The following is a 19,978-nucleotide window of genomic DNA, read 5'->3' as shown; positions in this document are numbered from 1 at the left end:
CACAGCAAAGGAAACTATAAACAAAATGAAAAGACAACCCACAGAATGGGAGAAAATATTTGCAAACAATGTGACTGACAAGAAATTAAATGCTGAAATATATTAACAATTCATATAGCTCAGTATCAAAAACAAACAATCCAATCAAAACATGGAAAGAAGACCTAAACAGACATTTCTTCAAAGAAGACATCCAGATAGCCAAAAAGCACATGAAAAGATGCTCAACATCGCTAATTATTAGAGAAATGCAAATCAAAACTACAATGAGGTACCACCTCATACCAGTCAAAATGGCCATCATCAAAAAATCTACAAACAATAAATGCTGGAGAGGGTGTGGAGAAAAGGGAACCCTCCTACACTGTTGGTGGGAATGTAAATTGATACAGCCACGATGGAGAACAGTATGGAGGTTCCTCAAAAAACTAAAAATCGAACTACCATATAACCCAGCAACCCCACTCCTGGGCATATACCTGGAGAAAACCATAATTCGAAAAGAAACATGCATCCCAATGTTCACTGCAGCACTATTTACAATAGCCAGGACATGGAAGCAACCTAAGTGTCCATCAACAGAGGAATGGATAAAGAAGATGTGGTACATATATACAATGGAATATTTCTCATCCATAAAAAAAGAACAAAATAATGCCATTTGCAGATTGTCGTCCTGAGTGAAATAAGTCAGAGAAAGACAAACATCATATGATATCGCTTATATGTGGAATCTAAAAAAAGGGTACAAATGAACTTTTTTACAAAACAGAAACAGAGTCACAGATGTAGAAAACAAACTTGTGGTTACCAGGGGGTAAGGGGGGAGAGGGATACATTGGGAGATTGGGATTGACATGTACACACTTCTACATATAAAAGAGATAACTAATAAGGACCTACTGTATAGCACAGGGAACTCTACTCAATACTCTCTAATGGCCTGTATGGGAAAAGAACCTTAAAAAGAGGGCATATATGTATATGTATAACTGATTCACTTTGCTGTACACCTGAAACTAACACAACATTGTAAATCAACTACACTCCAATAAAAATTAAAAAAAAAAAGATACATGCACCCCCAATGTTCATTGCAGCACTATTTACAACAGCCAAGACATGGAAGCAACCTCAATGTCTACTGACAGAGGAATGCATAAAGAAGATGTGGTACATATATACAATGGAATATTACTCAGCCATAAAAAAGAATGAAATAATGCCCTTTGCAGCAACATGGATGGACCTAGAGATTATCATACTGAGAGAAGTAAGCCAGACAGAGAAGGACAAATAACATGATATCGCTTACGTGTAGAATCTAACAGAAAAAAAAAAGACACAAACGAACTTATTTCCAAAACAGAGGCTCACAGACACAGAAAACAAACTTATGGTTACCAAAGGGGAAAGGGTGGTGGGTAAAGGGATAAATTAGGAAGCTGGGATTAACATATACACACTACTATATATAAAACAGATAACCAACAAGGACCTACTGTATAGCACAGGGAATGCTACTCAATATTATCTAATAACCTACAAGGGAAAAGAAAGTGAAAAAGAATATATATATATATATATATATATATATATATATATATATATATATAACTGAACTGTGCTGTACACCTGAATCTTACACGATATTGCAAATCAACTATACTTCAGTACAAAAGATTTTTTTTTAAAGGAAAGAAAAGGATTTTAAAAATAAATACAGGAGAAAACATACTGTATAAATTAAATTTAAATAAACATGTCAGGGGCTTGTTTCTAGAAACAACTAATTAAAACAGGCAAAACTCTGTTAAATAGAAGTTTAAATGTAGCAAAATAGTACAAAATTTAAATCAAGACCTGAGCTGTAACAGCAGATATTTTATTAAACGTAATCTGCATTATGTGCCTGTTTTGTTTCAATGTTTTAGAATTAAAAAAAAATCATAAGAACATACTGTGCATAATCGATCATAAAACTGAACATGTCCATGGCAGTTTTGTTTAAAAATATACTAAAATGGACACCAAAAATTTACCTAAAATTAGGATTGACTTTAAAATCACTATTATAATAATCCCCTCCCCCTGTTTGGTACCTCCACACAAGTCTATGGATTAATTCTTTCTATTTTTGAATAGAAACATGATTCTAAGATAGAGAAGCTGATTCACACACAGAAAGATATTCAAAGCCACCTACAATTCACTCCCTATCACCCAATCTCAATTCCTGATAGAGACAGAGATAAAACACTCAGCTACTGACAAGATTCAGCAACTGTGGTAAAAGAATAATGTGCCAATTAGGGTTTATCACAGGAAGCTAAGGACTGTTCAATAGGAGAGAATCTAATAATAGAATCCACCCTATCAATAGTTTAAGAAAAATCATATGATCCCTGAAAAAAAATACCAAAAAGGCATTTGAAAAAAAATTCACTACCACCCCCTAAGGCAACATTTAACGAAGGGAACACAAAAATATTTTTTAACAGACTGAAGAGGTTTCTAAAATAAGAGCTGCTATTAATATTATAATTAGTGAAGAACTACTAGAGAGATGCATTTGAACATCAGAAGCAAAACAAGGATGTCTGACGTAGTGCCATTACAGTGTTTGAGAATTCAGGGTAAACGCAGCAGTACACAACAGAGAAACAGGAGGAACACATATCAGAAATGAAGATAGTAACTACACTAGTTAACAATAATACTATGACTGCATATCTACAAAAGCAAATGAGTCATCTTAAATCAATGGATGCAAGAGAAGTATTTGAAATAATCAACAAGCTGCACTTCTCCAAACAAAAACTGGTTAGAAAACATGCAAGAGATGCCAGTCACCATTGTGACAACCTATCATAGCATCACCACCATCATTAGGAAATCATGCAGCCTTTGGTACACTCTAACAGCAAAAATCCTGCAAACTGCTTTAGGTTGTATTGGTAGATGTTAAAATCCTCCCCCTTTTACCATCACATCAAAAAGAATAAAATACCTAGGAATAAAACTACCTAAGGAAACAAAAGACCTGTACTCTGAAAACTGTAAGCCCCGATGAAAGAAATCGAAGATGACACAAACAGGCAGATAGATCACGCTCTCGGATTGGAAGAATCAATATTGTCAAAGTGACTATACTATCCAAGGCAATCTACAGACTCAATGCAATCCCTACCAAATTAACAATGGCATTTTTCACAGAACTAGAATAAAACATTTTTAAATTTGTGTGGAAACACAAAAGACCCCAAATAGCCAAAGCAGTCCTGAGAAAGAAAAACAGCTGGGGGAATCAGGCTCCTTGACTTAGTCACCAAAACAGTATGGTAGGGCTTCCCTGGTGGCGCAGTGGTTGAGAGTCCGCCTGCCGATGCAGGGGACACGGGTTCGTGCCCTGGTCTGGGAAGATCCCACATGCCACGGAGCGGCTGGGCCCGTGAGCCATGGCCGCTGAGCCTGCACATCCAGAGTCTGTGCTCCACAACGGGAGAGGCCACAACAGTGAGAGGCCTGCTTACCACCACCACAACAACAACAAAAACAGTATGGTAATGGCACAAAAACAGAAATGTAGATCAATGGAACAGGATAGAAAGCCCAGAGATAAACCCACTCACCTATGATCACCTAATCTGTGACAAAGGAGGCAAAAATGTACAATGGAGAAAAGAGTCTCTTCAGTAAGTGCTGCTGGGAAAACTGGACAGCAGCTTAAAAGAATGATATTAGGACATTCTCTAACACCATACACAAAAATAAACTCAAAATGGATTAAAGACCTAAATGTAAGACTGGACACTATAAAACTCTTAGAGGAAAACATAGGAAGAACACTCTTTGACATAAATCACAGCAAGATCTTTTTTGATCCACCTCCTAGAGTAATGAAAATAAAACCAAAAATAAACAAATGGGACCTAATTAAACTTAAAAGCTTTTGCATAGCAAAGAAAACCATAAACAAAACAAAAAACAACCCACAGAATGGGAGAAAATATTTGCAAACGAAGAGACCGACAAGGGCTTAATCTCCACAATATACAAATAGCTCATGCAGCTCAATATCAAAAGAAACCAAACAACCCAATCAAAAAATGGGCAGAGGATCAAAGTAGACATTTCTCCAAAGAAGACATACAGATGCCCAAAAAGCACATGAAAAGATGTTCAACATCGCTAATTATCAGAGAAATGCAAATCAAAGCTACAGTCAGAGGGATTGGTGGCACAGTGGTTAAGAATCCACCTGCCAATGCAAGGGGCATGGGTTCGACCCCTGGTCTGGGAAGATCTCACATGCCGCGGAAGAACTAAGCCTGCGCGCCACAACTACTGAGCCTGGGCTCTACAGCCCGTGCTCCACAACAACAGAAGCCTGCACACCGCAACGAAGAGTAGCCCCTGCTCATTGCAACTAGAGAAAGCCTGCGCGCAGCAACAAAGACCCAACACAGCCAAAAAAACAAAATAAACTACAATGAGGTATCACTTCACATGGTCAAAATGGCCATCATCAAAAGGTGTACAGACAACAAATGCTGGAGAGGGTGTGGAGAAAAGAGAACCCTCTTGCACTGTTGGTGGGAATGTAAATTGATACAGCCACTATGGAGAACAGTATGGAGGTTCCTTAAAAAACTAAAAATAGAACTACCATATGACCCAGCAATCCCACTACCGGACACATACCCTGAGAAAACCATAATTCAAAAAGAGCCATGTACCACAATGTTCACTGCAGCTCTATTTACAATAGCCAGGACATGGAAGCAACCTAAGTGTCCACTGACAGAAGAATGGATAAAGAAGATGTGGTACATATATATATAATGGAATATTACTCAGCCATAAAAAAGAACAAAATAATGTCATTTGCGGCAACATGGATGGACCTAGAGATTATCATACTAAGTGAAGTAAGTCAGAGAGAGAAAAATAAACATAAGATACCGATTATATGTGAAATCTAATTTTTAAAAAAATGATACAAATGAACTTATTTACAACACAGAAACAGACTCACAGATATCAAAATCAAACTTATGGCTACCAGAGAGGAAACATGGGGGGAAGTGATAAATTAGGAGACTGGGATTAATATATACACACTATTATAAATAAAATGGATAACTAATAAGAACTTACTGCAAAGCACAGGGAACAGTACTCAATATCCTGTAACAATCTATATGGGAAAAGAATCTGAAAGATAATGGATATATACATACAACATTCACTTTGCTGTACACCTGAAACTAACACAACATTGTAAACCAAGTATACTCCGATAGAAATTTTTTTTTTTTTTTTTTTGTTACGCGGGCCTCTCACTGCCGCGGCCTCTCCCCTTGCGGAGCACAGGCTCCGGACGCACAGGCTCAGCGGCCATGGCCCACGGGCCCAGCCGCTCCGCGGCACGTGGGATCCTCCTGGACCGGGGCACGAACCCACGTCCCCTGCATCGGCAGGCGGACTCCCAACCACTGCGCCACCAGGGAAGCCCCCGATAGAAATTTTTAAACAACCAAAAAAAACACAATATTTTGAAGAGATTAAAAAAAGCCAGGGGCTTCCCTGGTGGCGCAGTGGTTGGGAGTCCGCCTGCCGATGCAGGGGACGTGGGTTCGTGCCCCGGTCCAGGAGGATCCCACGTGCCGCGGAGCGGCTGGGCCCGTGGGCCATGGCCGCTGAGCCTGTGCGTCCGGAGCCTGTGCTCCGCAAGGGGAGAGGCCGCGGCAGTGAGAGGCCCGCGTACCGCAAAAAAAAAAAAAAAAAAAAAAAAAAAAAAAAAAAGAAGCCAGAAACAGATTTACAGATATTGACAAGAAACTTATGGTTACCAAAGGGGAAACATGGGGAGGCGGGAGGGATAAATCAGGAGCTTGGGATTAACATACACACACTACTACATATGAGATAGATAACCAACAAGGGCCTACTGTATAGCACAGAGAACTCTACTCAATAATCTGTGATAACCTATATGAGAAAAGAATCGGAAAAACAATGAATATATATATAACTGAATCACTTTGCTGTCTACCTGAAACTAACACAGCATTGTAAGTCAACTATACTCCAATAAAATTTAAAAAATAAAATAAAATCGTCTCTTGATAGAGAATTGTGTCACATCTCTGAATAGTTATGCCCAAAGACCAAGAAACAAGTACACGTTTTATTAATACGGAAGACAACCTTGCTGGGCAGTGGCTCCATTCCCAGATTTGAAAACTGAGGCTCAAGGCGGTGAGTTCAATCACAAGGAGTCCCATGTGGGCATCCAGTGTGCCTCACTCAGCCGTGAGGAGCGGAGCTGGGGCTGACACACTGCACAAGGGTTCCAGAGCTTGGGGGCTTTCCATGCTGCCTTCTAACCCCCTGCCCATCTTGATACTTTCAGAATATCAAATAGTGTCCAAGGATGAACAATGAAAGGGAACTGGTCTCACACAACATTAAAATATACTTCAAACACCAACACTCAAAACAGCATGACGCTAGGACACAAATGGAAATGTGGGTTCGTGGAGGTTCAGGATCAGGCCCAGCTGTGTTTGGATATATGGGAAGAAAGGGATTCTCCAACACCTGGTAGAGCAGGAACCGAGTAGCATCTGAACAAAACATACAGAACTGATCTTTCCTATGACTGGGCACACAATAGGGGCCTAATGATACTAATGGTCACCTTCGCTCTGTGCCAGACCCTGTGCTAAGCAGCTTAGAGACCTCTTACTTTGTTCAGTCCTTGTAAGGACTCTATAAGGTGAATGCTCCCATTCCACAGATGGAGAAACTGAGGTTCAGAAAAAGAAGTGACTGGCTGGGGTCCTTCAGCCTGGTCTGGCTGACTTCATCAGCTAAGCTCCCTGGCCTCAACCAGCAGGTGGGGCTGGTCTTTCCTGAGCTCCCACAGCTCAGGTATACTGCACGCCCTCGGGCATTACATGTCCATCACAGCGTGGCCCACTCCCTCCTACACGCCTTGGTCAGCTTGGTCCCATGCTGTGCTCCATACCTCCGGCCAGGTCCCTAAGTCAGTTTCCCCTCCCATTTCAGCAGGAAGCTCTGGATGTCTGGCCACGACCCTACAGGGTTCACCTTTCCGAGCCTGTTTCCACAGTTATGAAAGCTATGTTTCCATGGTTATGTCACTTATAGTTATGATTGAGTGTCACTACCCACAGGGTTGCTGGGGGGATTAAATGAGCGTTTAATCCTGGCTGTCGTAGATCCTCGGGAAATTCACGGTGACTCTTCTCCGTGGATACAGAGAAGGAACACACCCCACTGCTCCCCCCAGAAGCACCAGCCAGAGCCGGTGCAGACTCACAGGTGGGAAACAGAGCTGGGAGGTGGGCTGCTTATGCTCATCTGAGCTACAACGAGGCCCAGCCCACAACCTGCCCCATCTCCCTCCTTCTGCCCTCCTCCAGGGCATACATGCCAACAAGGAGGTGACAGGCCTGCGGGCACAGACTTTGAAGCCACCCCAAGCCCTCTGCCCAGGACACGCAAAGAGTCCTGCCCCTGTCTCCCTCCCAACACTCCTCATGGATCCACTGCCCAGCTCACGCCTCCTCGTCTGGACACGGCGTTCTCAACCCAGACACCCTCAGATTCCCGGTCAAGTTCAGATGCTCAAATCCACCCCCATCCCGCCCCATCCGTAACCCTGTAAAGGGCGTAGCATCGTCAGGTCTGACACCTGTCCGAGGACCCTGGAGTCCTCAGTGTGACTGCCGCTCCCTTTCTAGGGCTCCACCCCAGGACCAAGCCCAACTGTGGGAAATGGCCTCACGCTGTGAACCAGACACTGCCAGACAGTGCCATGCACCAAGCCACTCCAGGCACTTCACAGTTTCCCTCACTCTCTCTAGAAGCCCCAAGCAAAGCCCACTTCAGAGCCAGATTCGCCCAACACTTGTCATCACACACCCAGGCACCCTTGCGTGAGGATGTTCTGGGGAAATGTAGACCCAAACCAGCACTCAAGCCCTGGACCCCCAAGGGCCACCCACACCCGCTAACCTTCTTGGTGTAGCCCATGGCCTTCAGGACAGAGTGATTCAAGGTCTCCAGGGAGGCCAGGACGTCCTCGTAGTCCCCCATGTGGTCCACAAAGTAATCTGGGGGAAGGGAAGGCAGGGGTCAAAGGTCATAGGAGGATCATGCCCCTCCCCCTGGGTCCTCCCACCAATCCCATCTGTGCCCCTCGTTCATTGCCTCTCCCCAGTCCCCTTCCCTCACAAAAAACACACCCCACCCAAGCCTCGGTCCCTGCACAGCCAGCACCTACCACACAGCTCCTTGGTGTCCACATGGCTGCAGAGACAGAGAATGAGAAGGACTCAGGGACTAGCCTGTCCCGTGCCTCCCGCCCTCCTTCCCTCCCTAGCGAGCACAGCCTAGTGTGGCCGGTAAAACACCTCCCGGGCCTCTTCTCTTTTCACCCTATGTGCTGGCACTGTGACCCCGGCTTTACAGGTGCGGGAACAGCAGGTGAAGGATGCCGCCCCCTCCAGAGGGTTCCATGTCTGTGCGTCTGTCTGACCCCCTCACCATGCTTCGCCACCCCTTTCCTCTCCCAAAGCCTGCCCACCACATCAGAAGCAGATGGGGCTAAACAGGGGGCTGGGAAGAGGGAGGGGAATAGCTCACGGCTATTACAGGCTGTCAACAAAACTCTCACATGACGCACTGCCCCGGGCATCCCTGCCTGCTGGGTCCTGGGCTCCTGCTGGGGGTGCAGGTTGCCCTCCTTGCTCTCACTCTAGGCCTGGGATCCTCCTGTCCTTCCTCAGAGGAGGCTGAGCATGGGAAGGCCATCCACGCCGGGGAAGGCGCAGGCGGCAGCCTCAGAACGCAGACACGGCGGGGTGGGGTGCTGGCGGCGGACGCCAAGGGACCTGAGCTTTGTGCAGGTTCTGGTAACCTTCCCTTTCTGGGCCCCAGTTCCCTCACTGAGAGACGCCGGCCTACAGAGTGTGCCGGCTTCATCAAGAGGCTTCCGGGAAAAGGCCTTGCAAACTGTCTTGGAGGTGCCCCCAACCCGCACCACCTGGTGAAAAATTCTGCCAAGTCCTGCAGAAACGAAGCCTGCTTAATTGTGCTCCAAGCAGCATTTCACCGACCTTTCTGAGCCGTGTGAACGGTTTTGGGCAGAAAACCTGTTTAGCATCCCAAGGAGGGGGTGTTTACAGCTCACACTCCGGGGAACGTTGGAAAGAAGACACCCAAAGGTCTTTAGAGGTCTGGCCTTTGCTAGTGGGAAGTCCGCCCGCCCGCACTCACACGCTCACCCCTGCCACCTCCCCCCAGACCCAGCTGCCCGAATGAGGATGAATCATCGACAGGCACCTGCCGAAGCCCTTTCAAGCTCCCCTCTCAAGCTCCCCGGGGCGCTGCAGGAACTGCTCAGACCCTCCATCTCGCTCCAGAAACAAAGGCCTCCAGAAACAAAGCCGGCGGCAGGAAGCCGTTTCTTTCAAGGTGCCTTTCCCCCTCCGCCTGCCCCACCCTGGCTCCCAGGACGCTCAGCCCCACCTCTGGCCCCAGGCGTCTCCGTGCTGTGTCCCTTGCCAACGGGCCTAGTGGCAGCTCGTCGTCCAGACCATCTTTAGCCTGTCACAGGGGACCCCAGCTTATCAAATCTACTCCAAACAGTCCCGAGGAACTCAGGTGTGGAGTGGAGAAGGGGGCTCGGGCCTCACCTGCCTGGGGATCACTCAGAGAGGGCAAGGCTGGAGTTCAGGTTGGGAAGGGTCGGTATGTGTGAGTACAATGCGCACTTTGCACTCGACTTAGGGATTTAGAGTTTGAGGGTTGGAGTCGGAGTTTGGGATTGATTGAGACACAGGTTAGGGTTCTGGCTGGGTTGGAAAAAAGGTAATTAGGTATAGGGTGAGAAGGAGAGTTCAGGTCAGAGTGAGGACCAGTTTGGTTTAAGATGGGATCTGGAGAGGATCACAGAGCTCGTGGTGAGACTGGGGGTAAGCACAGGGCGTTGGGGTCAGAACCAGGTCAAGGTGGCTCATCTCTCCCTTTCGTTAGCCGGTGTATATTCTGCAAATCTACGGTCTCTCCCAGGTTCGCCATGTGTGCTCAGAAAAAACAAACACTTGCCAACGCAGTATCAACCTGTCCACTCCCCAGGTCGCCCGGGGTCAGTCGGGGCCAAACAGATGGGACTTCTGGATTCGCTGGTTTGGGGACTTTGAGGTCTCCGTGCCTCCAGGGGGGTGGGCAGTGGAGACTGGCCACTGCGAGAGAAGGGAAACGCTGCCTCCCGGCCCCAGCCCCCAGGACTTAGCTCACTTGGTATTGTCGGAGTCGATGGTGTGGAAGAGACCCTCTAGTTCTTTCTCGTTGAGGACGCCGTCTGCAAAGAAGAGCTGGAATTCCTCCAAGGATAACTTCCCGTCATCTGCGAGGAAGGGGTGGGGGGAGCAGCTGGTGTCTAACAGATAGGTCATCCCCAGACCCGGACAACGCCCAAATCAAGAGAAACTCCAGCCAGGTAATCTGCGCCTGCCCCCGCTACTTCCCAAACCAGCAGATAAACCCCAGCTCAGATCCCTGCCGCTAATCCAAATTAACCAGCCAACCCCAGTTCACGGACTCATCTAGCTGATTCCCAAACCAACAGACCAACACCATTTACAGATAATTCCCAAACCAGCAAATGCTGGGGCTCATTGAGCCCCACAGTCAACAAGTACATAGAGCACACCTGAGCCTGTCAGGCAACCTTCTCTCCCAGTCACCTGACCGCCTGGAGGCAGTCTGATGACCCCTCTCTGTTGGTTCCAAAAGCCCAGAACACCTCCGCACACTTTTTTTTTTTTTCTGCGGTACGAGGGCTCTCACTGCTGTGGCCTCTCCCTTTGCGGAGCACAGGCTCCGGACGCGCAGGCTCAGCGGCCATGGCTCACGGGCCCAGCCGCTCCGCGGTATGTGGGATCTTCCCAGACCGGGGCACGAACCCGCGTCCCCGGCATCGGCAGGTGGACTCTCAATCACTGCACCACCAGGGAAGCCCCAAGAACACCTCCGCACACTTTAATCATCTCCGCCTCAGCACCCAGGTCCGCATTCTGGGGAGGGAATGACCCCTCTCCACTCTGCCTTCACAGGGTCTGAAGTGGGCCCGCTGCCAACGGTGGCACTCACCGGGCCACGGATGCAGCCCTGAGGATGCCAACCCCCGGGGGAGGTGATGCCAGGCCTGGGGCTCTGGGATGGAGAGGGGTTGGGCTCTGGACAAGGGGCCCTCACAGCTGACATATCTGTCCCAACGCCTCCCTCCCCGTCTCACCTCTTCGGCCTCCACTTGCGGTTGCCCTGGGTACCAGCATCTGCTGGGGAAGTTCTCATGGGTTGGGGCAGCCGGGCCCCTGAGAGAGGGGCTCCCAGCAGAACTCCAGCGACTCCCCAAGCTTCCAGCCCCCGCTCCTCCCTCCCGGGCTCCCCTGCTCCGTGCACCCACCTCCCCATCCCATCCCGGAAGTCAGCCCCTTCCTCACTGATCTTAGACAGCTTCCTGCTCCTCCTTAAAGGGGCCGCATCTATGGGAGACAGCGGAGGTCAGGGAAACGGGTGAGCCCCAGCCTCTCTCTGCAGACCCACTTCAGTACTTCCGGCAAGTCTGCAATCAAAGCCTTAGAGAGCCCACATGGCACGTTGTGTTGATTAGAAAGAAACGCGCTTCCTGATGGGGGGGTGGGGAGATGCAGTACAGCATCAGAGCGCGTTGAGGGGAGGCCCTGCAGGCTGGATCTGAGGCCCTCAACTCTCTCAAGTAGCTGCCCTTGAGCAGGGCACAACCCACCCAATCAGACACGGCAGACCTACTTGGACCCACGCAGAAGCCACTCGTACATTTTAAAGGCTCTGGAGCTTCTATCTCTGCGGCCAACAGCTCTGCAGGGGCTCAAAGTAGGGCAACTTTGAGTAGGGAGAGGGAGATCCTCACGCCTTGCGCTGGGCTCCGCTCCGCCCGTGTTGAGAGAGGGGGAATATGCGAGAGTGGGCACGGGCTTGCACGTGGGGGGCTGGGGCAATGTCCAGCGTGCCTCCAACTTCCTGTCTCAGGTGCTCAGGTTTGTTTTCTTTCGTTTTCTTGGCCTTGCCCGCACAGCATGCGGGATCTTAGCTCTTCGACCAGGGATCAGACCTGTGCTCCCTGCAGTGGAAGCTCGGAGTCCTAACCACTGAACCACCAGGGAATTCCCCTGGTTCATGTGTTAATGTCACAGACGGGAGAATGAATTTCTAACGTTCAAAACCCAGAGTCCCCCCAAAACAAAACAATCCCCCCCATTCACACATAAAGACCCAGAAACCAACCATAAACAATGCACGATACCAGCCGTGATGTACATAAATGCTAAGTTCTGGCTGCTCGTCTTCTGTGAAAGAGGACACTTTCCAGGTTTCCTTTAACAAGACTGAGGACGAGCCAGGAGCCAGGGAGCAGGGCCAGGGCAGACACACAGGGTCTGTGTGTTCAGGCATCTGGTCCTCCCAACACCCCACGGCACAGGGACACCATCGCCTCCAGGTTACAGAGCGGAGAGGCACAGAGCAGTTATGGGACTTGCCCAGGTCCCTCGGCGGGAGGTCGAACCCAGGCCACCTGGCTCCTGAGTCCATGCTCCCAACCCAACCTGGGGCAAGGTCTTGTGTCGAGACCCCCAGCCACAGGGCTAGATGGAAAAGCCGAAGCGAAGTCTGGACTCAGTGGAAGCGTGCTGGGATTGATTAGTCACGTCTGCCACGGGCACGGCACTATCCCTGCCACCATCTCCTTCTGCGCATCCAGGCCCCTCCATCCAGTCCGCACTCAGGAGAACAAGCAGAGAGAGGCCCGCCAGGCCTCCTGAGCACAAAGCCTTCTCGGTGACATTTAGCTTGAAAGTCCCACCACAGCCCTACTGAACCCAGATCAGCTAATGAGGGAAGCAACATCTGCCAGGGCCTCTGTCCAATTAGAGGCGCGAGAGGGCCTAGCACCTCCAGGACCCCCCCCACCAGCGGGCCGTTTGCAGGTGTCCTCACTAATTAGCATGAGCTCAGCCTCTGTTGCAGTGACCTTTCAAATGCCAGGAGTCTGCCAGCGTCCCTGTTCCCTGGAGGAAACGCAGTCTGGCACCCACCCCTCCACCGGCCGCCACACCACCCTTCCAGGTCGTACACCCCAGGCTGCCCGGCAGGCACCCCACTCTCTGCCTCCCCGCGGGGGCCACGCGCAGTCTCCAGCTCTACCTCCACGAAGATGCCTCTGTCCTGGGAGCCGCCAGGCCGGGCCAGCCCGAGCCGAAGCCCTTGTTCCTGTGATCCCAAAGGCCGATTCCACTCCAACCCGCGGCTGGGGGCCACGGGCAGGCATCTTGCTTCCGTGGACAACTGGGGCAGAGCCAGCACCCATTCCCTGCCCACACGGTGTTGGCAAACTGGGCTGGGCTCAACCAGCACCGCCCGCTCCGCTCCCCCAACTGAGAATCTGCGGTCTTTGACTTATCCTCTCCGAGCCTTGATTTTTGACACCTGTAGAAAAGGGGCGTGACGCTTCTTCTCCCACTAGGAGCCAGGGAACGTCAAATTAAGTCTATTAAGTCTTGGTGGCTAGTAGATGCTCCACAGCTGCGGGCAGTCTCCACCAGATGGTGAACGCCCCGTGAAGCACGGGGTGAGAATCAAACACTTGTTGACAAACCCAGGCCCGTTTTCCAAGGCGCTCAACGCTCATCAGCTGGTGTGAGGGCTCGCTGGTTCCTTACAGCATGCCAAGACCCGAGCTTCACTCCACCCCCCATGACAGCCCCTCGAAGCGGGCACTAGTATGATTAGCCCCACTTACAGATGGGGACACTGAGACCCTGAGAGTTTGGTGATTGGCCTGAGGTCACAGAGCTGGTAGGCGGCTGAGCCCTGGCAGCCCCTGCAGCGAAGTGGGGGCCCTATCTCCTTCTCACAGGCCCGGGAAGCTTCCTGGGAACCAGAATCACACCCCCCATTAACCCTGGTGCCAACCTCCCATGGCCACTGGTGCTCGCCGGGAAGCCTAAGGCCCCAGGGGCAGGAGTGGGCTTGGGCTCAGCCCCTGTGGGGACCACAGGAGCAAAGTCGAGGGTCCCTGCAGCTGTGCTCAGGGGGCGGAAACACGGCCTCTGATGGGCCGGGGTGCAGGGGGCAGGGCATGAGCAACGAGGATGAGACCCCACCTGTGCCTGAAGGGAGCCCAGGGCGCCGCCCGCCCACCCACACAGACACACACACACTGCAAAGGTTCCCGCAGAGCTCACCACCAGGAAGACACACACACACTGCAAAGGTTCCCGCAGAGCTCACCACCAGGAAGACACACACACACACACAGCTCCACACACACACAGCTCCACACACACATCCTTGGTATGTACAGCAAGGAGACGGCCATTCAACCCTCACGTGCACACACTCTCAAAAGCATGAATGGTGACGCACAGCCAGACCCACACGGCTGCATCCCAGGGACACACACACCGCACTCCCAGCAGTGAGTGAGTCGTAACCTGTAAGCCAGCAGCCGTTTACTGAGGACCTACTGTGTGCTGGCCCCACGACAGGGACAAGCCCAAATCCCTCCCTGGAAAAACCTCGTCCTCTGCTGAGGGGCGTGGCCAACACACGGTGATAACCCCAGGCCGTCTGCACAAGAAAAGGTAGAGAGGCCCCCCAAACCCCCTTCTCTAGTCTCTGACGCTGTTCAGGCCACGATGCCACGACGATTTCTCGAGTGCCACTCAAGTCCCCCCACCGCGTCCCTCTCCTTCCTCCTTGCTCCATAGGGAATTGCTCCATCTGACGGTCCTGTATCCCAAGAGGCCTGGGAGGGGCCACCGTCACACCCAGAGATGGTGGGTGAGAGAGGGAGGCCCCTGGGTACTAGCTTCCAGCCCAGGGCTGTTCCCCAAGGTCTCATGCTCTACCCCACAACACAGTGCGGACAGCTCAACGCTAACTCCCAGGGTCAGGAGGGAGGGGCGCTGGGGCCCAGGGCAATGCTGCCGTCTTGACGTCCAGCCCACGCACGAGAGGGCCTGGGACCTGAAGGCCCTGGCGGGGTGGCCAAGCGATGGGCTATCTGTTCCCCACTCCTTCCCCAGCACGGGCCTTGATACTTAATTAGTATTTTCTCAATGGGGGAATAAATCAACACTGAGCACTGCCTGCTTCTCTTTTAAAAAGTTCACCACCCATCTCCTCCCTGCATTTCCCCAACAGCCCAGGGAAGCAGACAGGTTACGTGTTATCACCCTACTTTACAGATGGCAAAACCGAGGCCTGGAGAGGGGCTGTGCCTTGGTTAAAGTCCATAGAGAGTTGCTTCCGGCCCAAGAATGATGACTATGGTATTTATACAAACGCTGTCTGTGGCCACTGTGAGGCTCAGGTGGGCCTTGGTAAACCTTGTTATCTTCTGGCCCCTGCCTTCCAGAAAGGTCCAGGGTGGAACATCTCCAGCAAGTCAGGACAAGTGGAGTGTCCTGAATTCACTGGCCATGACAATGTGCTCACTTTGTTCAGGAAGCCGCGTGAAGTGGGGAAATCTGCTGGGGTCCGCAGCAGAGCTTCGACTGTCTTCATGCAGCTGGGTGACCCCGGGCAAGTCACAGAACCCCTCTGGGCCACTACAGGGTTGACACAGTGGAGGCAACAGCACCGACTGTGTCAGGTGGCTTTGAGGAGGAGGTGTGCCAGGGCCTGGGAAGGGCCCGCAGTGAGGCTGGGAGCCTCCTGGGCCCCCGCCTGGGTTGCTCTGGTCCAGCCCAGCTGCATGAGATTAAAGTACATCAAGCATTTACCACGGGCAAGGCACCACAGCATCACCAGCACCTGCTCTCTGAATCCGCACGGCTCCCCTACTAAGTAGGAACTACTGGGAGTGCCACTGTAAGATGGGGAAACTGAGGAACAGAGAAGAGCCAGGATTCAGAGTCCTGCACTCCCAGCCAGAAAGTCAGGTCCTCATTCAGGGGACAGCCTGCGAGGGAAACTCACCATTTTTGTCCGCACGGCGGAAAATCTGCAGAGAAGAGAGGTCGAATCAGCGCTGGCCGGGAAGGGGCAGGCTTCTGACCACCGCCCCCAACCCCAGGTGATCCTGGGGAAGCTGGGCCCCCCTTCTCCCTCCCCGGGGAGGACACCCTGGCTGGGATCCAGGGGCGGGAGGGTGTTTCAGGCTAGAGGTCCTCCCGCTGCCTGCGCGAAAGCAGCTGCCCACTCTCCCTTCTGTGCCGGCTGCCTGCCCACAGCCACGCTGACACACGCTCACACCCATCAAGTGATTGCGTGTGAGCCGCCAGAGCTGTGGGTCTATGGCCTGCACGCCCTGCCGGACGCTCAAGTCACACACTCAGAATTCCTGTCCCATGGATGCAGCCACTCGCCTTATACCTCCCCCCTCCAGGACCCCTTGGGAGCCTGGTTTCCTCCAGGGAGGTTGGGTTAAGTCTGAACAGAGGTGTCTGCTAAGGGAACCTCGAGGCCTGATGACTGGATCAGCCAGGGCAGAACTGGATTATTTGGGAGGTGGGGGAGTGGGTTGCCGGGAGCTCAGAGATCTAGTGCAGATGCAAGGTTCCGGCTGCCTGGGGGAAGGGGGGGAGGGGGAGGGGGAGGGGGAGGGGAGCCCCACCCCCTCCAGCCTCAGCTGAAACCAGATGACTCCTCCTCCTGGTGTTTTTGGGACCTAGTAAGCCTTGCCGATGGGAGGAGGAGAGGCAGGGCCCCCGGGGGTGACCGTCACACCTTCAAGGACAGAGCCCCCTAGCCCCCTCTCTCCAAGCAACGGGGCAGGCATCCATCAGCAAGCACCTGGGGCTGTGACAAACCAAAGCAGCAGCTCAGAAAGGCTTCTCAAACATCTCCCCTTCCTTTAGCTGAACGCTGAGTCCTCGGCACGGGGCAGTAGCCATTGTGGCTGAGGCAGAGAAGGGAGCAGTTATCAGAACCCCAGGCTGAGCACCCCACACGCCTGCTCCGCAAGGTTCCCGGAGGCGGGGGTCCCACCTTCAGGTGCCTGTGCCGGCCTGAGCGTTAAACAAGTGGCTGACACGAGCACGTGATGTGGCCCCCATGCCTGCTCATCACCCCATTTCACAGATGAGGAAATGGAGGCTCAGAGCCAGCTCATGGCCAGCATGCGAGGACTCCAGAGCCCACCTCCGTCCTGTGAGAACCAGGAGAGGTCTGGACAGGTCTTCCCTGCAAGGGCAGCCCAGGGCTTTCAGCTGTGAACGCTGCTGGGGCTTTGAGAGGGTTCAGCTGTGCAAGTGGGGGTCGAGCTGTGTGTGAGCCTGTTTCGGGGGGGCACTGAGCCATAGGCACTCACAGCACAGATCCCCGTTCCCTGCCCAGCCCTTTCCGCCCAGAGCCAGCTATGGGCTCCAGGAGGAAGGGGAGAGCGGAAATCCACGCTCCCCCCACTCACAACGATGTGTGATACACACACACACACACACACACACACACACACACACACACACACACACACACTCCCTCCCTCCCTCCCTCCCTCCCAGAAACCCACGACGCACAAATGAGGCACCCCAGCCCGCGGTCACCCACCACACAGGACACCCTCACCGAGACATGCACACTCCACTGCCATGCTGCCCCTTGGGGGGCAAAGCTCTCTCCACCTCCCCCAGCACTCTACAGGGGACGTCCATCCTGTAGAATCTCCCTCTTACGGTGGGGAGTGGGTGGGAGGGGTGGGGAGTGGGTGGGAAGGCGAGGTGGGGCAGTTTGGGCCCCGGAGGGGATGGATGGGGGTGAGGAGAGGGAGAGAGGGTGGGGAAGGGAATGACGGGGCTCAGAGTGGATAGGGGTCCCCAGAGGGGTCCAGGCTCAGGGAGGAGTAGGGATGGCTCCGCCTGTGCTGACAGGAGAGGGGAAGACAGAGGTGCGGAGGGGGCCTCACTTTTAAAGAGGTGGTGCCTGGGGGAACGGTATTTAGGGTAGACAATACAAGGGCTTAGGATCTACAGCCAGGACAAGAAAGGTGGCTCGGGACCTAGGGGTTGTGCGTGTGTGCCTGTGTGTGCATGCGTCTGTGAGTGTGTGTGTGTCTGTGTGTGTGTTTTGGGGGAAGGTGGTCTTAGAAAAGTAACGACTGGGGCAGGAATCGGGATGGAGAGGAGGAGGGAGCTGCCGTCCCGGGAAGGGATCGGGGGAAAGGATGAAGTGCCGGGCTGGGAAAAAGATGAGGGTTTGGCCAGAACAAAAGTAGGGGGACCGTGGCCGGGTCGAGGGGCTCCCGGCTCCCGGCTCTGAGAACGTGTAGATGCCCAGAAGCGGAGGGAGGGGACGGGAGGAAGGGGTCGTCCCGGTCCAGGGACGAGACAGGATTCGCATGGAGACCCGCCGGGAAGTAGAGGGGCAGGGGGCCGCGCTCTGGGACGCGGAGGGGCCGGTGCGGGTCCTGCTCCGGGCCGCCGAGGGGGAGGGGCCGGGGGGGTCCCTACCCAGGGAGAAGGGGTCCTCGCGGGTCCCGGCGGGGACGGAGGAGGGTGGCCTCGGGGTCGCCCCGTGGGAGGAGGGGGCTCGGGGTCCCGGCCGGCGCGTACTCACGTCCAGGATGACCGCGGTGCCCCCGCGCGGCGAGGCGGGGCCCGGGCTGGGGCTGGGGTCCGCGGCGGGGACGGCGGGGGCCAGCGGCGCCCGGGGCTCGCCCATCCTGGCGCCCACCCAGCGCAGCAGCCCGCCCAGCGCCCGGCCCTGCGGCGGCGGCTCCCGGAGCAGCCTGTGCGCGCCGGCCCTGCACAGGCGCGCCGCCCGCTCGCACATCGCGCCGCGCCCGCCGCCGCCACCGCCCGGAAGCCCGCCGACCCCCGCCCGGCCCGCGGACCGCCCCCGCGCGACCCCCTCCCCGGCGCCGCCCGCGCGCCCCGCCCTCCCTCCCTCCCTCCCTCCCTCTGCCCCCGCGGCCGCGGCCGCGCGGGGACGGCCGGCGCCGGGGGACGGGAGTGGGGGAGGGGGCCGCTCCGCCCGGACCCCGAGCCACGTGCCCCGTGGCCACAGCCCCCACCCCCCGCGGCCGGGCGCGGTGGCTGGGCGCTACCCAACAGGCGCAGGGTCCTGGGGGTCTGGCTGCCGGGGTGTGTCCCTGGGGGCTGCCCCCCCCCGAAGGTGCCCCCCCCCGCCCCGCCTTGGCACCGCCGCAGGGGCCGGAGCGCGGTGTCCGGCGAGCCCGGAGCGCCCTCTGCCGGCTCCGGCTCCGGCTCCGGCTCCGGGTATCCGCCCACGCACGGGGGGTCTCCCCCACCACTCCGCTGGTACCCACTCTTCCCTTCCTCTCGGTGCACGCCCGGTGAGCCCTCACCCGCCCGTTAAACAACGCCCAGAACCGGTCTTCACTCCGGAACACCCTCTTCCCCTCACTCCCCGCATCCATCCACCCACCGACCCAAAGAATTAAACGAGCACCTGCTAGGAGCTAGGCCTGGTGCTGGCACTGGGTTCCAAGGACAGGGAAAACAGCCGAGTTCCTTGGCCTCCTTGAGCTTATATCCAAGTGGGCGGAGCCAGATACTGGAATGATTCCACGGATAAATGAATAATTAAAACTGAACTGTTATGAAGAGGTGGCACTTTGGGCCACGACAGGGGAATTTGCCTTAAGGCCACGGAGGGGTATTTGTCACAAGAGGCTTCCTACAGGGAATGACCCGTATGCTCTGAGAGTGGAAGGGAAAGTGCCCTCTGCTAGAGACTATCCTGTGCAAAGGCCCTGTGGCAGGTGCAAGTGTGGGGAACATGAAGGAGCGACTGAAAGGAGACAGTGTGGCTGGAGGGAGAGTGGGAGAGGGTGGGACTAGGATGAGGGGTTGGCAGAGCAGGAACGCCTCCCCAGCACCCGCTCCTCGAACACAGCTGCCGTCTCCTCTGCCCCCACTCAGCGGCCCTTCCTCTT

The 19,978-nt window shown here is 53.7% G+C and overlaps 1 protein-coding gene across 3 annotated transcripts in view; it reads right to left on the bottom strand.

Annotated features, from left to right (window-relative positions):
* NECAB2 (N-terminal EF-hand calcium binding protein 2) overlaps nucleotides 1-18,852 on the bottom strand; it is a 40,959-nt gene extending 22,107 nt beyond the window's left edge. The window contains exons 1-5 of one of the 3 annotated variants that reach the window (XM_060084136.1): nucleotides 18,637-18,852; nucleotides 16,063-16,087; nucleotides 10,336-10,444; nucleotides 8,318-8,343; nucleotides 8,050-8,147 (exon numbers count right to left, since the gene is read on the bottom strand). In XM_060084136.1, coding sequence (XP_059940119.1) covers nucleotides 8,050-8,147; nucleotides 8,318-8,343; nucleotides 10,336-10,444; nucleotides 16,063-16,087; nucleotides 18,637-18,852 — 474 coding nt within the window. Of the gene's footprint in view, nucleotides 1-8,049; nucleotides 8,148-8,317; nucleotides 8,344-10,335; nucleotides 10,445-15,579; nucleotides 15,629-16,062; nucleotides 16,088-18,530; nucleotides 18,548-18,636 lie in introns of those variants that run through there. The other 2 variants (XM_060084138.1, XM_060084137.1) reach the window with 2 other exon arrangements.
* Between the last annotated feature and the right edge of the window lie 1,126 nt (nucleotides 18,853-19,978).

The sequence above is a fragment of the Mesoplodon densirostris genome, chromosome 19 (assembly GCF_025265405.1).
Source record: "Mesoplodon densirostris isolate mMesDen1 chromosome 19, mMesDen1 primary haplotype, whole genome shotgun sequence".
NCBI lineage: Eukaryota > Metazoa > Chordata > Mammalia > Artiodactyla > Ziphiidae > Mesoplodon > Mesoplodon densirostris.
The sequence above is the reverse complement of the archived record's forward strand: the minus strand, read 5'-3'. Positions and strand labels throughout refer to the sequence as shown.